The sequence below is a fragment of the Gracilinanus agilis genome, chromosome 6 (genome assembly GCF_016433145.1).
Source record: "Gracilinanus agilis isolate LMUSP501 chromosome 6, AgileGrace, whole genome shotgun sequence".
NCBI classification, from domain to species: domain Eukaryota; kingdom Metazoa; phylum Chordata; class Mammalia; order Didelphimorphia; family Didelphidae; genus Gracilinanus; species Gracilinanus agilis.
In genome coordinates, this window is record NC_058135.1 from 32842010 (window position 1) to 32864923 (window position 22914).

A 22914-nucleotide genomic window follows, 5' to 3' on the forward strand; every position below is an offset into this window, starting at 1 on the left:
GTACTGCACCACCTAGCTGCCTCCCAAGAAGGGGAGAAGAGAAATTTGTACAGGAAAAGAATATGGTAATTTCACTAGACTTTAAAAAATAGAATTACTGTAAAATTGAAATAAAAAGGTCTGTATTGTCAAGTTCCTTCTCATTGAAATATAAAGTACCGATAAAAATAATTAAACAAATATATCCTAACAGCATATGATAGTAAAGATATAACTGGAAAGGGTCCAGAAAGGGAAAACTAAAACCACCAGGAAGTTAGGGAAATTAGTATATGAGTATGGGCTAAAAAGATTAAAGTTCAAGTTCAATCTGAAAAAGGGGAGATTGAGAGGGAATATAATTGAAATCCATAAGAGCCTAAGGGAATATAAACTTCTTTACCAAATCTCTACAACCAATATATAGATGATGACACGTCTCAGCCTTGACCTTTGGATGACTCACAATTTTGTGTGTGTTTTTTCAGAGCTTGTGGTATACCATCAAATAAAGAATGTATGAATTGGGATGATCAAATGTTATTAACTTTGCTACTAAAAGCAATGCAATACTATCCACATCAAGAGAAAGAACTGTGGGAATAGAAATCCAGAAGAAAACATGTTATTTATCACTTGTTTATATGGATATGTGAATTAAGGTTTTGGTTTGTAAAAGATTGTTCTTTTACAAAAATGAATAATATGGAAATGGGTTTGAGTGATGATATATAGATATAGATATATATATAGATATATATATAGATATATATATGTATATGTACATACCCAGTAGAATTGCTTGTCAACTCCAGAAAGGGAAGGAAGGGCTATGAGGGGAAGGAGAAAACATGAATCATGGAAAAAATTTTAAGATAAAATAATGTATGACAATCTTCAAATATAAAAGTAATGACTTTCTTCAGAAACTCCAATATGAGAAAATCTATTTGTAAAAAATAGAAAACTGACATAAAAGTCTACAACCTTTTATAAAACTGGCTTAGGATTTTTAAAATAATCATTTAAAGGTATTCATAAGTAAAAGGGTATAATTCTAGGTTGCCAGGTGTGAAATAGAGAATTTATTCACAAGATAAAAAAGGTTCTGAGTCAGTTGGAAATGAGATCTATGAAACTCTATACAGCTTCATTTTACAAAGAGATTTCTGAGGCTATGGTAGAGATAACACAAAAGGACTTAGAGCTCTAGACAGCAAACTAAGAATAGTCTGGGTGGGAAAGAAAAGCACCAAGTGATAGGGAGGAGAAAATAACACTTTTATTTTGAATAGCAGCCTACAATAGTCAAGACTAGGAATCCTGAAAAGATTCAAATCATAACTTCAGAGGCAGAAAGATAAGGAAGGAGATTTTTTTTGTGTATAAGAAAAGGAAAGTTTAACCAAGCAGATCAATCAATCTACATTTATTAAATGCCTTCTAGCCAAAGCATCAGCTAATGCAGTAATGGTGAAACCTATGGCAAGGGTGCCAAAAATGGCACACAGAGCACTCTCTATGGGCACTAGGCCACCCCTCCCTCCCCACCCCCCACTCCCAGAGTTCATTACTAGAAAGGCAGAGGGACTGGGGAGGAGCTGCTCCCCTGTTCCACTGTGCCTGAGCACATTTTTTCACATTTTTTCCCAGCAGCCCAATGGGAGTGCTTTCTCCATCCCCTATGTGGGGTAAGGGGGGGGACAAGGAGACAGGCATGGCACTCCATCTGGGGGTTGGGGTGGGAGCAGGCTCCAGTAACTCCATCTCTAAAAGATTTGCCATCACTGAGCTAGAAGAAGAGTTTTTAAGGAAGTTAGCAACTAAGGTATCCAATTTAAATTCAGATTTTGAATTTATTTCCTTCTCTATTCTAAGTTAATAAGTGAAAATTGAATTAAATCAATATATGGACTGTTTTCTTAATAAAGAGTTATATTTTTGTAGGTCAACCAATAAGCATAATGTGCCTACTATGAGCAAAGCAAGCTTAGGCACTAGGCATACAAAGATAAAAATGTAACAGTACTTCACCTCAAGGAGTCTACATTCTGATGGGTCAGGGATTCATATAATATGCCTGCTTCTCTTATCTAAATCTGAAGAAAACCTTTTTGACACAAACTACTCAAGAGACATATTACTATTCTTCAATTTCACTGTCACTACCTGAAGTACAGGAATAGTATTTAGGTATAATTCATTCACCTCCATATGGATAGACTCATATCCTGCAATTTTTCTGTTTGTTAGAAACAAAATCACCAAATATCCAGCTTTTTAGAATAACTATTTTCTACTTTGCCTCCATTGCTAAAAATAATTGAGAGATGATTGGTAGCATAGAAATTAAATTAAATTGTACCGGGTACTTAAATGTGGACAATACATGATCTTTGGGAATTTCACCCTTTTCTATAGCTTCTATAGCTTCCTGGAGCTCAGATGAAACCTTGTAAAGAGACTAGATAGCTTCCTGTCAAACAATAAAAAAAGGTTAGCAAGTAGCTTCAAAGACCACTTGGGAAGAAGGTATTCTATCAATCAGTACTCAGTTAAGCTCCCAAAGTTAATTTTCATCTGATAGTGGGTTTAGCAACCTTCCTCTTTATACTGCAGAAGCTTTCAGGAGTTATGTAGTGTCTGAAAGAGTGAGTTTTCTTCCACACAAGACATTCGATACAGTAGAGACAAACAAGAGCAAAGCATATCTTATCACAATCTGTGTGAGAAGAACAGGATACGCAATAAAGGTTTTCACTGATTTGTGCTTTGGTCCTGAACAGCAACATAAATCATCAAAGTATTGTAAAGATAAGTGATAAGGAATTGGGAAAAATGCACGGATTGTCTTTAAGAGGAAAGGAGGAGAATTTAGACACAAACCCTGGGAGAAGATTCTAGAAGGAGAGGAGGATCTTGGGAGTTTTACTGGAAATAAATACTGTCGCTCTTAATCTGGCTGTCCTCTGAGTTGGTAAGGAGGGTCTTTACTCTAGTATCTCCTAGGAAATGACTAGTCTTTTGGAAAGATTAGGAAATTCCTGGGTTGGAGAACTGCCTTGGAAGAGACCTGCCTTTCCCTGAAGTACTGAGATCAACCTGTCAGAGACAACTTGATTAAGGTAAACCTGGGGTTTGTCACCTAGGACTTTGGGTTTACCTAGGAAGCCAACCCCAGGCTTTGGGTAAGGACTCAGTACTTCTGTGAGTCCTGTATCCTCAGCCTTTTAAAGGCAATCTGTGATATTTAGGTAGTCAGATAGTTTGGGGGTCTAGATAAGATCAGGGAGCGAATAAGGAGGACTGAGAAGACAAAAAGAGCAACTCCGTGAGGGGGGACATAGATTGGGGGAAGGAGTAAGAGCTGTATAGATTTAGGACCTTATCTACCATTTCCCTAACCTCAATAAACTTGTTTTTCTATAATTGCAGGGAGTTGTGCTTACTGGCCCTGGGAAAGTCCCTATTTGGGTTTTTCTATCACCAATCCATCTAGGTCATTCCCAATAAATCTATCTCCTTTTGGAGGTAGATTTCTCTTTCAGTATGATAGTAAAATAAGCTTTCTACATAAATATGGACAATGCTAGAAGGTCTGGCTAATAATCCTGCCCAGAGACAGTAAAAGCAGTGCAAATCAACTGTCCAACCTTCCTGTTTTGTCATCAAAATTAGTGGTAGCAATATTAAGCGCCTCACAATATTTCTGCCACCAGGGGGCAGGCAAAAGAACAAAAAAAAAAATAAGATAACCTGAAAAAGCTTTAAGTCAGCTGCTAGAAACTAAGGCCTCTCTTAATAAAAAGCAATGTTACTTCTATTACTAGTCAATTTATTAGGCAAGCCATTATACTAAGCACTGGTGAATCAAGGATGGGAGAAAAAAAAGTCCTTGTTCTCAAGGGGTTTATAATCTGCTAGAAATACAATCTGTGCACTGACAAATGAAGAGTAAACTCAAGACAGGGCAGTGGGTCAGGTAAGAAAAGCCCCCCTATAAGAACTGGTGTTGGAAGAATGCTAGGGAACACATTCTAGGAAGGGGTTTTTGCAAAGGCATCAGTTACACGATAGAATGTCATAGACAGGAAATATTTGGGTAATTACTAAAATAGAGAGTTCTCTAAAAGAAATAATGTTAAATAAGTCTGAGAAGCTAGGCTGATGCTAAACTATTAGATGCTTTAAATGTCCCTTAGAGGAAATTGCAGAATGGCAATCACAGAAGATTCTTGAGCAGGGAAGTGGCAGAATCTGCCTTACACATTATTAGGAGGAATATTCTGCCAGCTGCAGGTTACATGGATTGACAGAGGAAGAGAAAGCAGAAAGAACAATTAGAAAACAAATTCAATAATACAGAGATGAGGGGGCAGCTGGGTAGCTCAGTGGATTGAGAGTCAGGCCTAGAGACGGGAGGTCTTAGGTTCAAATCTGACCTCAGGCACTTCCCAGCTGTGTGACCCTGGGCAAGTCACTTGACCCCCATTGCCCACCCTAATCACTCATCCATCTATAAGCCAATACACAGAAGTTAAGGGTTTGAAAAAAATTTTTTTTAAATAATACAGAGATGATTAAACCCTGAATTAACGTGGGGGCTGTACAAGTGGAGAGAAAAGGTTGTATGAGGGCCATGCTTGCTTCTTGTCCCCACTCTGCTTCTAACTCTCTAGATTTTCCCACCAAGCTTGTGGCCCTTTCATCTTGGTACACACCTCCACCTCTCCAACCCCTTTCTTCTATTGATGAGTTCCTACTGAGGCATCGGTTTTAGAGACTGGTCTAGGCCAATCATCTATCATTCCCCTCTCCTTGCTTGACTTGTAAATGGAGTGATGGCCATGAAGTCTGGAAAACTCGAGTTCAAATCCTGTCACAGACACTTACTAGCTTAATTGTATGAGATCTAGACAAATCATTCAACCTTTTTCAGAGTCAGTTTTCTTGTCTATAAAATGGAGATAATAGCACATACCTCACAAGGTTATTATGAGGATCAAATGATCCTCTTCCACTTTTAGATCTGTGAAGCATTATATTTATATACTTTTTATGTGTATGTTAGTTATTATCATCATTCCTATTACCATTCTCCCCAGAGTTTAGCAGAATTGGACATATAGTAATAAATTCTTGTTGTCTTGCCTGGCCTTTCCTTGAGTAGAAAAGTGGTGGAGACAGACTAGATTAGACTGGCTCGGCTACTGACTGGATATAAGGAATTTCTTCATTCTTTTGGCTCCCACTGTGGTTTGTGATGTTGCTGACCAAGCTTCCTCTTGGGCAAACTCTTTTCCCTTAGCATTCTTGATTGCTTTCTCCTATCTGCCTTTCCCTGATTGCCATTATACTATACCCAGTAAGTGTGGGGCTCTGTATGGGGCCCACTTTTCCTTCCCTTCCTACTCTTGTTTTCTTAAGTGATCTCAATGAGTTCAATTATCATTTCTATACACACGCCTCCCAAGTCTCTATGTGCAAAATACCAATTATGTCACATTTTACTATATTCACAGTCTCTATATACTCTCTCCCACATTACTAACTGCTATTAAATTCATTTTTCTATATACAGGTCCTATAAGTATCTCAAACTTCAACAGGTCGAAAACAGAATTGTCTTTCCCCTTAAACCCAGCTCTTTACAGTTCATTTTTTGATAGCTCACATTGATAGGAAATTTGCCTAAATTTGCCTCCTTTTTACTCCTGGTTTTGCCAATTAGAGACAAACAGTACAAATGTAATCCCTCTTCAACATGTCTGCTCTTCAAAAATTTAAAAATGGCTATCTTGGGGCAATTAGATGGCTCAGATGATTGAGAGGCAAGCCTGGAGCAGGAGGTTGTGGGTTCAAACCTGGCCTCAGACACTTCTTAGCTGTGTGACCCTGGGCAAGTCACTTGGCCCCAATTACCTAGCCCTTACTGCTCTTCTGTCTTGGAACCATTACTTAGTATTCTAAGATGGAAGATAAGAGTTTAAAAAAAAAGCTATCATGTTCCTCCCCTACTCTACCTCACACCTTCTCTTCTTCAGAATAATGATCTCTAGTTCCTTCAATCAATCTTCATATACTATCAAGACCCTTCACTCTCTTTCTTACTCTCCAAAAAGTTTAGGATGTACTTGTTTAATGTTCTGTTTGCAAATTTAAATACACAATTATTCCTGCCCTTCCCTCATACCAGCAGCTAAGATTTTTAAATAGCCATCTTTTAGTGTTTTATCTTATCAAGATCTGAACAACTTAGATTTCTTACACATATATAATTTTTACCTGTGGTATGCCTCGCCTGCTGTTATTCACCCAAAATTATTAATTTAAAATTTTCATTTATCTTTCAGAAATACAGTATTTATGACAAAAAAAGACATTTATAATGAAGAAATCATCAAAAGATTTTACTATATTGGAAAAACAATATTTCATGGTTTTCCCCCCTCACTTTCCCCTCTGCAAAACTGTATGGACAAATGACTCTCACATGGGAAGATGGAATTTCAACCTGAGTTTAAAGTTTAAAATTACCTTCTGATAATGATAAGAAATAGCATATTGGTTATTATTAAAACAGGGTTGAAAAAGGAGGTCATAGGTTTGACTGTTGCTTTAAAATAAAACCCAACAAATATAAAGTCTTTCAGAACACTTCAAGTACTTTAGTGCCTGGCACATAGCAGGCACTTTAAAAAATGCTTTATTTGAAGTTAAATTCTGTTTTACAGGAGGGAAAATATAAACAAATAATAACAAAACACTGCTGTAACTTTGAATTATTTATATAGTTTATGAGCTATATAAATATGGGAAATATTTATATAGTTTCATATATGTTATGGTTTCATTTGGATGGAAACAAAAAAAAATTGAATTGCCATATTGAGCACTGAATAAGCAATGCACCATTTTCATACCTCAAATTCATCCTGAGTGCTCTGAACATTGCACCACCTGGCAACAGGCTCAGGAACCACTTCCCAATCATCAGAGACTTGCTTAAGGATATTTACAAATGTTGACTTCCCTGCAGCTGTCAAAAGGTAAAAGAATACAATAATTAGAAAGTGCTAAGTATTCATTAACCTTTATAAATTTGTTCTTAAAATAAGATATATTATAGCACACATTTTAAAAAAACAATTTCTGGAGTTTTCAGTTTTTAAAAATGTAAGACAAATCTGCAAAAACAGATGATATTTTGTGGATTTCTAGTTTTGATTTTAAATGTAAATGAACAAAAGAATGGGAAAAGTAAAGGTTGAGATATGCTAGTCATAGACACTTTCTAAGTCTTAATAACTTAAGTTGTTGCCACATTATATTTTTAACTATGTAATATATTTAACTATTTGGCTCTTTGACCAACTGGCCAAATTTACTTCTCTGAACAAGTACCATAGTAATTTCTAAAAAGGAAGATTTTGTTAGTTCTAAGACCATTTATATAGTTTTAAATTTTTTATTGATACCTTTTTATATTGCCCAGATTTTCAGATATACACCTTCTTCCTCTCCCCAAGGAACCATATTTGAGGAAGAAAAAAGAAAATAGCAGCTCTTCAAAAACCAACACACTCCTCCTGCCAGCACATCAAACAACATCCTACATTTATAATCACCCACATCAAAAATGAAGGGAGTGTTATGCATTTTCTAATCTCTTCTCTTGGGTCAAACTTGGTCCAGGATCATTATGCTTCAAATGACTAAAAATTAACTGAGAATTTCAGGAAATACTGTACTTTTCCAAAGCCCTGGATTCTCCAAGGTTATGCAAATGACTCACAAGTCCTAGCAGTCCTATCATGCTGTAGCAGGACTCAAAGCCTTTTAGCAATAGACTAGATTTCTGATTTCCTGCTCTGATTACCAAGAATCAACCCAGTTAAATAAAGAGAGACTTATCAGAAGGATGTTAGAAAAATTCTTCAATCAAAAGAAAAATACAAAATAGCCCTGTCTTGTTCAGCCAATCAACTTCTCCAGTAATGGGAAGACAGTAGTAGAAAAGAGAGCATTGAGAGAAGTACATGGTGTTTAGATTCTATCTGAACAGTCTCAATAGTCAAAATTTGTCCAATGACTATTTTACTGGATGAACTGAGATTTGTATCACTAAGTATAAATTAAACCAGAAGACAAAAAAGTTGCAACCAAATGAAAATTGGCCCACAGAGGTTTGCCATATTGATGTAAATAAAGAAGTTGGTGTGATTAGTTCTATCCTAGAACCAAAAATAGAAAACAATTCACAAGAGTTTGCATGGTTTCTATGTTGATAAGGATTTAGGAAAATAATCCTATGAAAATGACTGTAATTTATATACCACTGTTTATTGTAGAGATAAAGAAATTCCATTAAGAACTTAATGAGACCCTTCCAAATTCAATCAACATATATTTTAATATTGGGTAAATTCAGGACAAAGGTGAACATGGGGAGGTGGAATAACCAGTGGAAAAAATGGTACAAGAGTATGAAATGAATGAAGAATGAAGGGTCAAAGGATTAAAGCCTGTACAGAAGCCTCATGCCTATACATATTAGAGTCAGAGGTTCATGGCTATAAAGATGAAAGAAATAGTGGCCTATTTAATGTAACCACTTCATTTTTCAAATTTAGAAACCACAGATCTAAAAGATTAAGTGACTTGCCTAAAGTCAGATAAGTAGTAAGTAGCAGCGCCTGAATACAAATTTAGATCCTCTAGAAGTTATAGCTTTCCAAAGAATTTATGCCACAAAGGGTAAAGTAGATATGATGATAATTAAAAGGGATAGAAGGATCAAGTGAGGGAGTTTTTTGAGGATGGGAGAAACATTGACATTTTTGTAGGCAATAGGAAAAATTTGTTTTGCTTGACCAAACACATCTGTAAGAGGGGCTTTGTTTTTCTCTTATTCTTAATTTGGGGCTGGGGACTGAGTTGATTTTTGCTGACTGACAAAATAAAACATAATTTTAAAAAAATGAAATTAAATGACTAATTTGTGATGTGGCAGTTAATTCTGAATCAGCAAAATGTATACAGGCATAGCATTGATTTTTTTTTTAAAAGGTCACAATGTATATTTATTCCCCACACATTACATTCTTCACCACGGTTAAAACTGAAGAGTTAAAAACATTGTGGGTGATGATGGATTACAGGTGATCACCATTTTGTTTCCTGCTAGTCATCTAGAATACTCAAAAGCTCATCTATCTCCCCAAAAGGATTTCTGAAAGCAACAGGGGGTCATCTGCCCCTTTCTAACTATGGAGCCTTTCTTTCAGTTATCTGACACAGGACTCAGACATTGTCGTCAACTTGCCCAGATCCCAAGTTTCATGACTCATATACATAGCATTGATTTTTAATAGCAAAGAAAGGCCAAAATCAACATCAACTAAAAGACTAAAAAGAGAAATTGAAACTACTCTTTCAAATCTATTTAAACAACTGTTGAGTCTTTAAAAAAAGGAAATGGATAAAAGAAGAATGACAAACTATTATTAGTCCTAAAGAAAATTTCTTCCACATAGGAAACTCCAGGTGAGGAAACTTCCTCACCCAATGCAGATCTGAAATTATTCTGCAATTTAGTTTCAGAGTTGCCTGGGAAAATTGAAACAATGTAAAATCAATTGTCACAAGGAGATGAAACAAGCTTGAAAATAATCCATCAAGGCTAGCAAACTTCCATCTTTTTACTAAGCAAAGAGTTTGAGCTTGCCAAGGGTAAGCACAGTTTGCTAATAATAATTGCTATAATAAACTTCTTGTTTGTAAAATCTAACAGCAGAGAATTTTGTTATTGTGGTTGTTCAGTTATTTTAGTTGTGTTCAACTCTTCATAACTCCATTTGGGGTTTTCTTGGCAGAGAGACTCGGGTGGTTTGCCACATCATTCTCCAGTTCATTTTATAGATGAGGAAACTGAGACAAACAGTTTTAAGTGACTGGTCCAATGTCACACAGCTAATTAAGTGTCTGAGGTCAAACTTGAATTCAGGAAGCTGACTCTCTTCCTGACTCCAGGCTTGGGGGCTCTCTCCACTGGGCTGCCTAGCTGCCACAATAAGGAATATTGCCTAATAAAATAGTAACATTCGAGGGAAAGGTAGAAAGCGAAAGCTTAACAAAATGCCCAGTTTAGCAAAATCATCCCAAGAATATTTTGAAGTAAAACTGAAGAAATGCAAAAATGCAAAAGATCCATCAAACTTTTAGTAACAGACTTTCCTCCCCCTTGACCTCTCCACAGCCTATAGATTGCACTCTTCTCCCTTTTATTCTGTTTTCTCTGTTTCTATGATACTTCTTTCTCCTGGTTCTCCTCTTACATCTCTGACTACTCCTTCTCTGGCTCCTTTGCTGGTTCAAAGGCCACAATGAGCTCATTAAAGGTTGAGTGTCCTTCAAGGCTCTGTCCTGGACCATCTTCTCCCTCTATACAATTTCATTTATTGATCTCATCAACAGCCATGGATTCAATTATCATCTCAATGCTGAAGATTCTCAATTCTACTTTTCCAGCCCTCACCTCTTTGCTGATCTCTAAATGGAGAACCTATAGCCATCTGAAATTCAACACATCCAAAACTGAACTCATTATCTTTCTCACGCACACACTCACACTTCTCTATTACTGTTGAGGGGACACCACCATCCTCCCAGTCATCCAGGTTCAGTACCTAGGCAACAGCATATTATCTCCTTACCATTTCTCTCTGTCCATCCCTATATCCAATCTATTGCCTGTTGATTTCACCTTCATAACATCTCTTGCATATGCTCCCTCTTCTTCCTTGACATTGCTACCACCGTGATGAGGGCTCTCCTTACCTCACACTAGATTACTGCAATAGCCTTCTGGATTGTCTTCTTGCCTCAAGTTTCTCTCCACTCCCACTCCAGTCCATCATCTACTTGACCATAAAATTAATCTTCTCAAAGTACAAAATTAACTATGTCACATTCTTCTCCATTCAATAAACTCCAGTGGCTCCCTCCAGGATCAAAAGTAAAAATCCTTTTTTTTTGGCATTCAAAGGCCTTTTCAAAGTGGTTCCCTCCTACTTTTTCAGTCTTCTTATACCTCACTTATCCTTCCACAGCACCAATGGATGCTGCAATAGCAATATAGGCATATACTTGCTGTCCCTCAAAAAGAAATTCCATCTATGGACTCAGCATTTTGACCGGTGTAATGGGATAAAAAGGAAATAAGATATGTTGCTAATGGAGGCTGGTACTTGAGGGCTCTGTATTTGAGGGACTCTGGGTAGTATCAGCTGGGTCTTCAAGCAGGAAGGCTATCTTTTGGGTACAGGATAATTTGCATCAGCCAGAGATTATGTGAGCCTGGCTGAAAGGTTTTATTCAGCCTCCCTGTTATCTCTAAGGTTCCCTTCAGGGGAAGAGTAAAGAGCCCCTCCCTTTTGGAGAGCAGCTCCCAGCCTACTGGAAGTGGTAGCTGGTTCACTTCCTGCTCAAAATGGATGCCTGACTTAGCCCTCAAGAAATAAAGGAAAGTTATTCTTTCCCTCTTCAGCCTCTTGCCTTAGTAGTTGTCACAATGAATCACCAGACGCTCATTTTATAAAAGCCAAAGGGGTTTAGTAAAGCCAAGGGTAAGCTGAGGGAAAAGGGGTTAAGGTCTGGTAACTGCTGCTAAGGGAGAAGCTGGAACTGGGGAAGGGTCACAGAAGAGGGGAATCAGGCTGAGGGAACTGGCCCTTCAGCCAGGGATGAATTCACTGCCCTGATGTAATAAAGTTTAGCAGATTACTTGATGAGGTGATGGCTTGGTTTAAGATTGTCCCTGCCTGCCTATAGAAGCTAGTTCCCCTGATCTCCACCCACCAAAAATACCCTCCTCCCAGGGCCCAATGGGGAAATCCAGGGAATAGCAGGATGTCAAGGGAGAGGTCAAGGGAATCAGGCAAAGCCCAAAAGCCAAAAAGCCAAAAGCCCAAAAGCCAAAAGCCCTTCAGTTGGTACTTCAGGGTTATTTATAGCCCAGCTCTAATGGTTTGTCCATGAGACCAGAACTCTGGCTGGGTCAACATTCTATTCCCCCCAACTGCCAGTATTGCCTCAGGTGGATTTGCATGTGCAAGAGATTCTTGCAGCAATCCTGCATTACACTAGTTGATCCCCATGCCTAGAATATGCTCTCTCCTTATCTGCTTCCTGGCTTCCCCAGCTTCCTTTAATTTTAGCTAAAATCCCATCTTCTAAAATAAGCCTTTCTTAATCCTCCTTAATGCTAATGAGATTATGTCAATTTATCCTAGATAAATCTTATTTGTTCATAGTTGTTTGCATGCTGTCTCTACCAATAGATTTTAATTCCTTGAGAGCAGGGACTGTATATGCCCCAAGCTAAGCACAGAATGTGTCACAAAAATAAGCACTTAATAAGTGTTTAATGATGAAGAGTTTACTTATTGACTAATTGAGAGAGGTGCCACCTTATTTAGAGTAAATTTAGATACAGTCCCTGATGTGCCCTACATGAGGAAGTAAAAATGGTATGAAAGAAAACAAAGATAGGAATAGAATCTGGACTAGATATATACAGAGGAAGTGAATGTTAGAGGCAAAATAATTTTAAGAAAATTAAGGGGGGCAGCTGGGTGGCTCAGTGGATTGAGAGTCAGGCCTAGATATGGGAGGTCCTAGGTTCAAATCTGGCCTCAGACACTTCCTAGCTGTGTGACCCTGGGCAAGTCACTTGACCCCCATTGCCTAGACCTTACCACACTTCTGCCTTGAAACCAATACAGAGGGGGGCAGCTGGGTAGCTCAGTGGATTGAGAGCCAGGCCTAGAGATGGGAGGTCCTAGGTTCAAATCTAGTCTCAGACACTTCCCAGCTGTGTGACCCTGGGCAAGTTACTTGACCCCTATTGCTACACTTACTGCTCTTCTGCCTTGGAGCCAATACACAGTATTGACTCCAAGATGAAAGTTAAGGGTTTAAAAAAAAGAAAGAAACCAATACAGAGTACTGATTCTAAGACAGAAGGTAAAAGTTTAAAAAAGAAACAAAGAAAATTAAAGAATTAATTCTCAAAATATCTCAAAGAGGGGAGGATGACAAATGTTTTGTGAGAAAAAAAAACACAGACCTTGTTGCCAAAAAAAGGTAAAAAATTAATAACTAGGAGCTCAGGTATTTATTTTCCCATCTCTAATACAAATATTTATGTGAATAATTTACATACTGATGGCCTTGTTTTATGGAACCCACCCTGGGAACTTACCCAATGATCTCAGCCTAGATGGAATTAGTAGAGATAATTAAATTGTAAGTACCCACCCCCTCATGCTTTGAAGTTTTTCCCATTGTGTCTAAGGCTCTCCAGGTAGTCCAGCCTCTTCCCTGGTGTCCATGTAAGCCAATCAATTGTCCTTCCAGTTCTTTATTCTCCAAAAGATATATAAGACTCCAAGTTCTTCAACTCATTGGAAAATCTCCTTCCCAGAGTACCAGAGCTTGATACCATGTGGAGACTGTTAGAGCACTGTCTCCCTTGTCCTCATTAAACATTTGCTCTAACTACTTTGGTAGTTCTGTGTTTTTCAAGGTTGACAATATTTACTTAAAACATTAGTTCTTGTGAATCTTACTTACTAATGTGACCTAAGGTAAGTCAGTTCACCTGCCAGGGCCCATTTCCTCATTTGTAAAATGTGGGGGATGGACTAGAACAGAGTAAATGGGCTCCTGAATATCTACTGAACTAGATAAAAATGTAACTGAGAAATACCTGACAAAATAAATAAAATTCAATAATAAAAAGCCAATGGTAAGTTGTGGTTTTCTAAGTCAATATGCAATCTTCGTGGATCCTTCTTTGAGATTTTGTTCCCATTTCTATTTGAGTGTGATACCAATTGACTAGATAACCTAGGAAGTCCTTTCTATCTCTAGATCTATGATTATATGATTCTTGATGAAAGTTTGAGGAAGGAGCAGGCAAGTATTTGCAAATGATAGTAATTCTACAACAGGCTAAAACAAGTAAAGATGAAAATTCCAAATGCTTATTGGCTGTTGACCAAAAAAAAATGATTTGTTCTCACTGAGCCAAAAGGTTCTTAAGAGTCTTCTCCCAAAAGGTGTCATGCCTTCTAAGCATATTCACTTTGTGTCTTCAGAACAAAAGTCCTTAACAAATATATCAATATAGAAAACTATTGGAAGATTCTCTTTGAGTATTAATGACAACTAAGGCATAAAACAGAGGTATGTTCTTGCCAAAGTATATTTGCCACTGTCATGGATAAATAGAAAAGTCCTCTAAATGCATCATAACAAAATCTCCTCAGTGAGATCCAAAATCATTCAAAAGAGGTCAGATTCACTTTCTACAATTGGTAAACCAAGAGAATGAAGAACATTAATTGTCCAAATTATGGGAGACTTCCAGGTTAAGTTGGCTGCAGAATAAAACAGGGTGCTTAACTCTCCTCACAACCCACCACCAGCATACCTCCAAAGGACAAAAAAAAAACAAATTCAGATGAAAGAAGGGACCCCCAAAATAGGGCACGGTATCAAAGGTACATGGGATCTGGGCATTTCTACACTATAAGGAGGGGAAATAGTTCCTATAAAAACGCGAGCGGATCAACCCTTCCCCACCCCACCCACAGTATCAGAGTCAGAGACTGTGCACCAGAGTTAGAGCAAGCTGGAGGGAGGAGGGGGAGGCAAAATTTAGCTTCTTGGCAGCTAACTGGGACTACCAGGAGCTTGACCCTGAGAGGCAGCAGACAGTGGAAGCAGCTCAGCGCGCTGAGACTCAGGGGAGAACCTCAGGTGGAGGAGCAAGCGCGGGCCAATTTCCAGGCTCTCGGCAGCTGACTAGGACCACCGGGGGCTTGACCCTGAAAACAACTAGACCAGAGACCCCAGGAGGCTGGGGAGCACAGACCTTGGGCAAAGGAGTGAAGCTGAGAGGGGCTGAGGACAGCAGAGGCCTAGCAGACAGTGGAAGCCAAGAGATTCGCAAAGTAGCCTCAGGCAAAAACTGCTCCTTAGCTCTATACACAGAGAGTCTGCCTGCCTCACTCAGACTTCTGGCTGAGAAAGAAAAACCAGCATAATGATGACAAGCAAGGCCCAAGAAATAACCACCAAAAAGACTTAAGAAAAAAGATCTTAACACTTGATAACTTTTGCACAGAAAAAATCCAGAAAATAGAGAAGGACAAACAATTATCCAAACCTTCCCAAAAAAATGAAAATTGGTCACAAGCTCTTGAAGAGTTCAAATCTGAGATCATGAGAAAGATGGAAGAGATCTGGCAAGAAAAGTGGGAAATAGTTCAAAAAGAAAATAACAATTTAAAAGGCAGAATTTCACAATTGGAAATTGAGGTTCAGAAATCAAATGAAATGATAAGCAAATTGAAGACCAGAAATGACCAGCTGGAAGCCATGAAGAGCCAGATAGACCAGATTGAAAAGGAAAACCAAAAGATTATAGCCGAAAACCGGTCTTTATGGGCTAGAATCGGGCAAGTAGAAGCCAATGATCTCACAAGACAGCAAGAATTAATAAAGCAAAGTCAAAAGACTGACAAAATAGAAGGAAACATGAAATATCTCAACAAGAAGATCAAGAAAACAGGTCTAGAAGAGACAACTTGAGAATTATTGGTCTTCTGGAAAAATCAGAAAGAAATAGAAATCTAGATATCATACAACAAGAAATTATCCAAGAAAACTGCCCTGATGTTCTTGAACAAGAGGGCAAAATATACATTGAAAGAGCCCATAGAACACCCTCTGCACTAAATCTTCAGAAGACAACCCCCAGGAATGTAATAGCCAAATTCAAAAGCTTCCAAGTTAAGGAAAAAATATTACAAGAAGCCAGAAAGAGACCATTCAGATAACAAGGAACACCAATCAGGATTACACAAGATCTGGAAGCCTCCACACTACAAGACCGCAAGGCTTGGAACATGATATTCAGAAAGACAAGAGAACTGGGTCTACAACCAAGGATCACCTACTCATCAAAACTGACTATATACTTCCAGGGGAAAGTATGGGCATTCAACAAAATAGAAGATTTCCAAGTATTTGCACAGAAAAGACCAGGACGAAATGGAAAGTTTGATATCCAACCACAAAAAAGAAGAGAAACATGAAAAGGTAAATAAGAAAGAGATGGGAAAGAAAGAAAACTCTTATCTTTAAATTTCCTTCTTCAAGGGCTTCAATAAGATATGGAGAAATGTTATGTGTAATTCTAAAAAAATGTATTTATTATTATAGTAATTAGAAGAATTAGTCATAGGGAAAAGTTGGAATACTCAATGATCTAAGATTATATGGGGGGAAAAAAGTTTAGGGTGGAAGGGGGAGGAATAGAAGATGGCACCAAGGAATGACACATGAAGGAATAAGAAAAATAGGATAATCTATACCACACAAAGAGGGCATGGGAAAGGGAAGGGATGAATACTATTATAAGAAGGAGAGGAAGAGAGCATTAATAGGAAATACTTAAACCTTACTCTCAGTGGAATTAATCCTGAGAGGGAAAAGTAGCTGATCCATTGGAATATCAAATTCCATCTAATCCTATGGATAAAGTCAGAAGGGATAAACCAAGGGGGACAGTGGGGTGGGAAGTTCATAAAGGGAGGGTAAGAGATGGGGAGGGGATTCATTAGGCCTTAAAAAATAATAAGAGGAGAATAAAAAGGGAGGGGACAAGGGGGACTGTTTAAAACAAACCAATGGTTTAAAAGGAAATAGCATAAGAAAAAAGGGTAGAACTAGGAGAAGATACCAAAATGTTGGGGAATACAGCTGATAATTATAACTCTGAATGTGAATGGGATGAACTTGCGCATAAAACAGAAGCAAATAGCAGAGTGGATTAAAAAACAAAATCGTCCAAATTATGATATATTATTAAATAATCCAAAGAACTGGTCTATCAATGAGACAAAAACTGTGGATACACAAAGAACTGGATGGGCCCAGAACTTGAATAATGTGGGCTAGATTTCCACTGGGAAATTGCACAGTACTTTTAGCTTCTTCCTAAAAGAATTCCAGCTTTTTTAAGATTCTACACCTATTGCCTTCTCACTTTCTCAACTTCTTGCAAACCATGCTTCCATCCTCACCACTCAACCAAATTGCTCTCTCCAGCATAACCAATGACTTCTTACTACTAAATCTAGATTGCAAAGATTGAGGAGTGTGAAGTCTACATTCATTACCACCAATTCCTTATCTCTAACTCACTCTTCAAACCCTGGAGATCTAACTTTCAGCCTACCATTCAACTCAAACTATTCTTTTCATAGTTACTAGTCATCTCATAATTCCTAAATCCAACAATTTTCTCAGTCTTAACAATAATTTAAAGTCAAAGAATAGATGAAAACAAGGCATGTTTTTAGGCAGCTGGTAGATAAGAAGTTTGAAGATGAAAGACCATGACAAAATAAAAGACAAAAATGACAAAAAGACCAAAAAAAAGTGAGAATGATCAAAGGAGTAAGCTATAAGAAGAGAAAGAGGGATGGAATTATGGGATTGAGCTGATTCTACTGAAGGGCCACTTCTTCATCAAAACCTAAAATAAAGAAGAAAAGAATAGCAGTTGAAAAAGGGGAAGGATGAAGTCTTATTTTCTCAGTCAAGCAAGAAGCTAAGTCCTCTAGTGAGAGGAATAAGGGTGAGGGAGAATGGCAAAGGAGGCTGGGCAAGAAAAGACAAAGTTGAAACAACTAGTATAGAAAAAGTCAACCAAGAAAGAAGAATAAAAGGATTTGCCCTGCAACAAAAACAGTCACGTTGAGATTATCTAACAAATTTATAGAGGCTCTAATTAACACTCAGAGATATTGATGGTGGGAGAGGCAACATTTGGTATTTTCTCCTCTTTGAGATAATGCCCTTAAGATGATGTCACTTAGAACTTAGAATTTCTGACTGAAACATTGTGGGACAATCAAATGTAACAGACTCTGCTACTAGTGGCAATGCAACAATCCAGGACAATCCCAAGGGATTTAAAAGAAAGAATGCTATCCACATCAAGAGAAACAACTGTGGGAGTAGAAAGGCAGAAGAAAAACATGATTTATCATTTGTTTATATGGGTACATGATTTGGGGTTTTGGTTTTAAAAGATTACTCTATTACAAAAATGAATATGGAAACGGGTATCAAGTGATAACATTTGTAAAACCCAGTAAAATTGCTTATCAGCTCTCGGAGGGGAGAGGGAAAAGAGGAGGGAGAGAACATGAATCATATAAACATGGAAAAATATTGGAAAAAAATTAACTAATTTCAAAAAAGCTAAATAAATAAATGGATAAGCAAGCAAGCAAATAAAAGGGTGAATTGATAGATAAATAAATTAATGAATAAATAAATGAATAAATAGATAGATAGATAAATAGATAAATAAGAGGAACTAAGAGTTTCTAAATACTTATCTTGTGACCTTAGGAAAGTCACTTATATGAACCTAGGTTTCCTCAACTATAAAAGAGTGAGAATAACACTTGCTTTACCTACCTCACATAACTTTTGTGAGGATCTAACAAGATAAATAATGTGGAAGTATTCTAAACTGTAAAGAAAGACATTATCATCTAAAATGTGAACTGTATGTACTAAAAACAACCAAACTGGTTTTATCGTAAGTTAATGTGATTATATTATATGCCTCTTTATAGAAAGCGTAGCCCTGGATCTGGAGTCAGGAAGACCTAAGTTCACCTCAAATATCTATGAGGTGTGTGACCCTGGGCAAGTTACTTCACCTCTGTCTCAGTTTCCTCATCTATAAAATGGGAATAAAAATAGCACCTACCTCCATGGTTGTCATGAGGATGAGATAATATTGACAATTCACCTTACGGAATATAAAAAAGGGCTAAATAAGTGCTGACTAGCTATTATCACTGAGAAACCTGAGGCCTTGTGAAGTAACCAACATGCCCAGTTCTCAGTAATGATTAGCAATCAAGAGAGCCTCACTCTGCAGGTTACATAGTATTCTATCCTTGTTCCTGCACATCGGTCTCCTTCAAGATCACTGTAATTCTATAGATTCCCAACCCATCATCACTTGTTCCCTTTTATATTAGATTAATATTATTATATTATAGATATTAGTTCTGACTCGGGAGCATGCTCATCAGTGTTTAACAACCAGCTCTCCAGGAGGATAAAACATGTGCATAATGCATTTTTAAGTTTAATCTGCATTATTAACATTTTCTCTATGACTTTCTTAATTCTAGACAGTCAACAAAATATCAAATCAAGCCCTAATTTATAGCTTTTGCCAATTTCCAAGGTATAAATGCTCATACTGACAATTTGGCAATCCTGAACTGGTTTGAGCAGGCTCCAACATATCCCTGGGTCTGCCTCGAGTCTATATTAAAAGCTCATTTGTTATTCCCACCCTCCTTTTCTGCACAAAAGAGGAGAAAGGAGGCTTAAAGGAGTTTTTCTTCAGTCAACTCAATTCAACAAAAATACAGGAAGTGCCTGTATAATGCTAGGGTTTAGGAAAGATAACAAAGTTTAGATGAGACAGAGTATCTGCCCTCATGGAGCATAAGAGTCTATAAGTGAAGTATGACACAGAAACAAATAACCATAATATAAAATAGCATGTAAGTGCACAGGAAGCAAGGCAGTGTGGGGGCAGGGTTGGGAGGGGGAGGTCACTGCCTATCACATTAAGATAGGAGAAAAGATTAAGTAAAAACTGATAGTCCTTTGGCATGTCAACAGAATAGTAAAAAAGAGGTTCATTCCTTCCTTTTTCCTCCTCCAAGGGATACTAACAAGGAAAAAAAATCTATAAAAATGAAAGTGGCAATGAAAGAACAGCTGAGTAAAGAACAAGAAAATTAGATGATTGCCCCAGAACTGGAGCAAGACAGTTTGGAAGAGAAAGCCAGACTTTGGTCATTTTCTAAGCTATATATGGAGGACCCAAGTTCAAATCTGGTCTCAGACATTTCCTAGCTGTGTGACTCTAAGCAAGTCACAACTCTAATTGCCTAGCCACTGCCACTCTTATCTTAGAACTAACACTAAAATAGAAGGTAAGAGTTTAAAAAAAAAAAGAAAAGAAAAGAATAGGTGATGTTCCCAAGAAACCAACAAAAAATATCCTTAAAAAAAGTTCAGGATACCAACTGAATTGCAAAATCATTCCCTCAGCTTATAACACTAGACTATTCTGCCTTCTTTTGAAAGGCCAAAGAGAAAGGAATGCTGGTCAAATCCCAAAGAGTTGAAGAAATACTACTCTCAAAACAGATTTTAGCAGGGAACAATACTTACTCTTATTTTCCAATAGGGCAAATATCCAGTTCTTCAACCTCTTTTTGGAACAAGCTAATACACTAATATTCTTTATGGAGGCAAAAAGGAACAAACATAGCCAAGAATATGCAGGCAAAAAGTTGGGGAAAAAGTCATGGGAACTAAAAAGTTCCTAATGATTAGGGTTTTATACCAAGACCATTGTGCCAAAAGTCATTCTACACAGAATACTAAGATCAGAAGCAGGAGGTGAACTCACCATAAACAAAACATAATAGTGTTCCACTACGAGGGAGCATAAGGTGAGGGATTGTATAAGTACATTATAACAGTGAGTAATTTAGAAAACAAGTTCTGCAAAGAAAGGCTGTGGAACTTGAGGTTACAGAATTCTTTCTGGCTTGCAAAATGAGGATTTCTAGGTCATTGACAATTCACTGTGGGAACTAGGCATTTCACAACTTCCCAAGTTCTCGGTTTCCTCATTTGTAAAAGTGACAAGATGAGAAAAACAAAGACCTCTGGAGTATGAAGGAGAAACAAGAGAAAAATGTCTATAGAAACTTCCAAAACCAGTTAGTTGTAATAATGCAAAGGACAATTCATCCAAATAAGACAAAAATGTTGGTTTTTCTACAGTTGAAATTAATATTGTTTGAAAGACTGTCTATTCTCTCCAGTGACTTCATACTAATTAATAACTTGACTATTATCAGCAATACATGGATCCAAGACAACTCTAAGAGGTTCAGGACAAATAAAAGCTATCAACTATCATAGGAGGAACCAATAGACTCTGGAGGCATTTTGAAGCAAACCATTTTTCACTTTATTTCCTTCATGAGTTTTTTTCAAATGCAAGCAAAAATTGTATCTAGGGGCAACTAGAGTAGCACAATGCTAGAATGCCAGGCTTGGAGTCAGGAAAACCTGGATTCAAATCTGGCCTCAGACATTTCTTAGCTGTGTAACCCTGGGCAAGTCACTTTACCCAACTGCCTAGCCCTTGCAACTCTTCTGTCTTAGAATTGCTAAAAAAATTAAATTTAAAAGAAAATTTAAAAAAAAGAATTGCTAAAAAAATAGAAGGTAAGAGCTTTTTTAAAATTGTATCTACATATAATCTGGAAAAAGTGCAAGTGAGGCTGCTGAGATAGGGAGTGATCCCTATAGGCATCTGAGTCGAGAATGGGAAAAGCTAAGATCTAAAGGCTCAGATCTGGATGTTGTATGCATAGACTTGGATAGCTGAAATGGCAGAAATGAAGAAATTGATACATCTTACTGGCATTTGAGTCTAGAGCTGCAGAGAGAAGTTGGAGTTAGACTTCATTTTGCTCGTCATGTCCACAGAGGTAACACCCAAAATGGTGAGAGAAGATGAGATGAGGACATAAAGGACATAAGATGTTTTCCCCTTTTAAAGCAACTAGATATTAAATTCCCCCTCCAAAAAAATAAGGGGAAAATTACATCTATATCATATAAATATAACATTTTCTGAGCACTGAAAGTTTGTTGAATAGATTTCTCTAGAATCCAGCATTAGAGTTAGGGCGTACAATCATTAAATCCTTCCTCTTGAGTTTTTCTAATCTAGATGGTTAATTTAATCACCCATAGTAAAAACAAACCTAAGCTTAGATAGTTTGAGACCCAATTGCAATCTTGGTTTCTCTGGGAATAAGTCTTCTTCCAACCTTACCTGCCTTACTAGTATCTCGGGGGACTAGATAAGGATGAATTAAGTCTTGGTACTGGAGAATGAGTCTGACCTCCTGTGACCAGTCTAATGACCTCAGGACTTAGTACCTTTCAGCTTCAGTTTCCTCACCAGAAAAATGATGGAAGAGGCCTAAATAGCTTCTGAGATCCCTCCCACTTCTAAGATTAAGACGCCTTGCCTGGGCCTCAGTTTCCCCGTCTGTCTGTTAGAAAGGTTCCCGGGCCTTTTAGACCTCAGCTGCCTGTTTCCCTGACCCTCAGCTCAGGGCGCATGGCTGGAATGTCCCTGAGTCCCTTTCAGCTCTGTTTCCCCACGTGTCCAGAGGGTCCTTGAGTGCTTTCATCCCTCCCTCCCTTGCCGGGGCCTGAATTTCCCTGCCCATCAGCTCAGGGGCGGCTCCGGGACTGCGGAAGGGGGGAGGTGGGGAGAGGGGGAAAGGGGGAAAGAGTCGGGGCCAGGAGGACTGATGTGCCATCTCCTCACCGATGTTGCCTTCGATGGCGATCTTCTTGAGGCGAGTCCCCCCCGCTTCGGTGGCGGGAGATGGACAGCTCCTCTTGGGTGGGGTGGCCATACCTTCTCCTCCTCAGCTGCGGCTGTGGTGCGACAGAGCGCGAGCTGGGTAGACGCGGGAGACGCCGTCCCACAAGCACTTTTGATTTTGGCGCGCGGGGGAAGGGCGGGAAGACTTCGTAGTGCACTGCTTCTCTTGCCCCGCCTCTCGGCTGACGCTTCCTCCGCCTCTCCCAACACTCGCCGCCAATCTCAGCCTCCCGGAGTCGCGAAGGGCCGCACAGTCTTCTCCAGAGATAAGGAAGTGCCCAGAGTACCAAAAAAGGCTAGTCAGAAGCGGCCGATTTCCGAGTGATCGA

General features: G+C 38.2%; 1 protein-coding gene across 1 annotated transcript in view; it reads right to left on the reverse strand.

Moving 5' to 3' along the window:
• DCK (deoxycytidine kinase) overlaps positions 1-22616 on the reverse strand; it is a 64807-nt gene extending 42191 nt beyond the window's left edge. Inside the window, exons 1-2 of the mRNA XM_044681602.1 lie at positions 22526-22616; positions 6903-7018 (exon numbers count right to left, since the gene is read on the reverse strand). Of these exons, the coding sequence (XP_044537537.1) occupies positions 6903-7018; positions 22526-22616 (207 nt within the window). The remainder of the gene's footprint in view (positions 1-6902; positions 7019-22525) is intronic.
• Between the last annotated feature and the right edge of the window lie 298 nt (positions 22617-22914).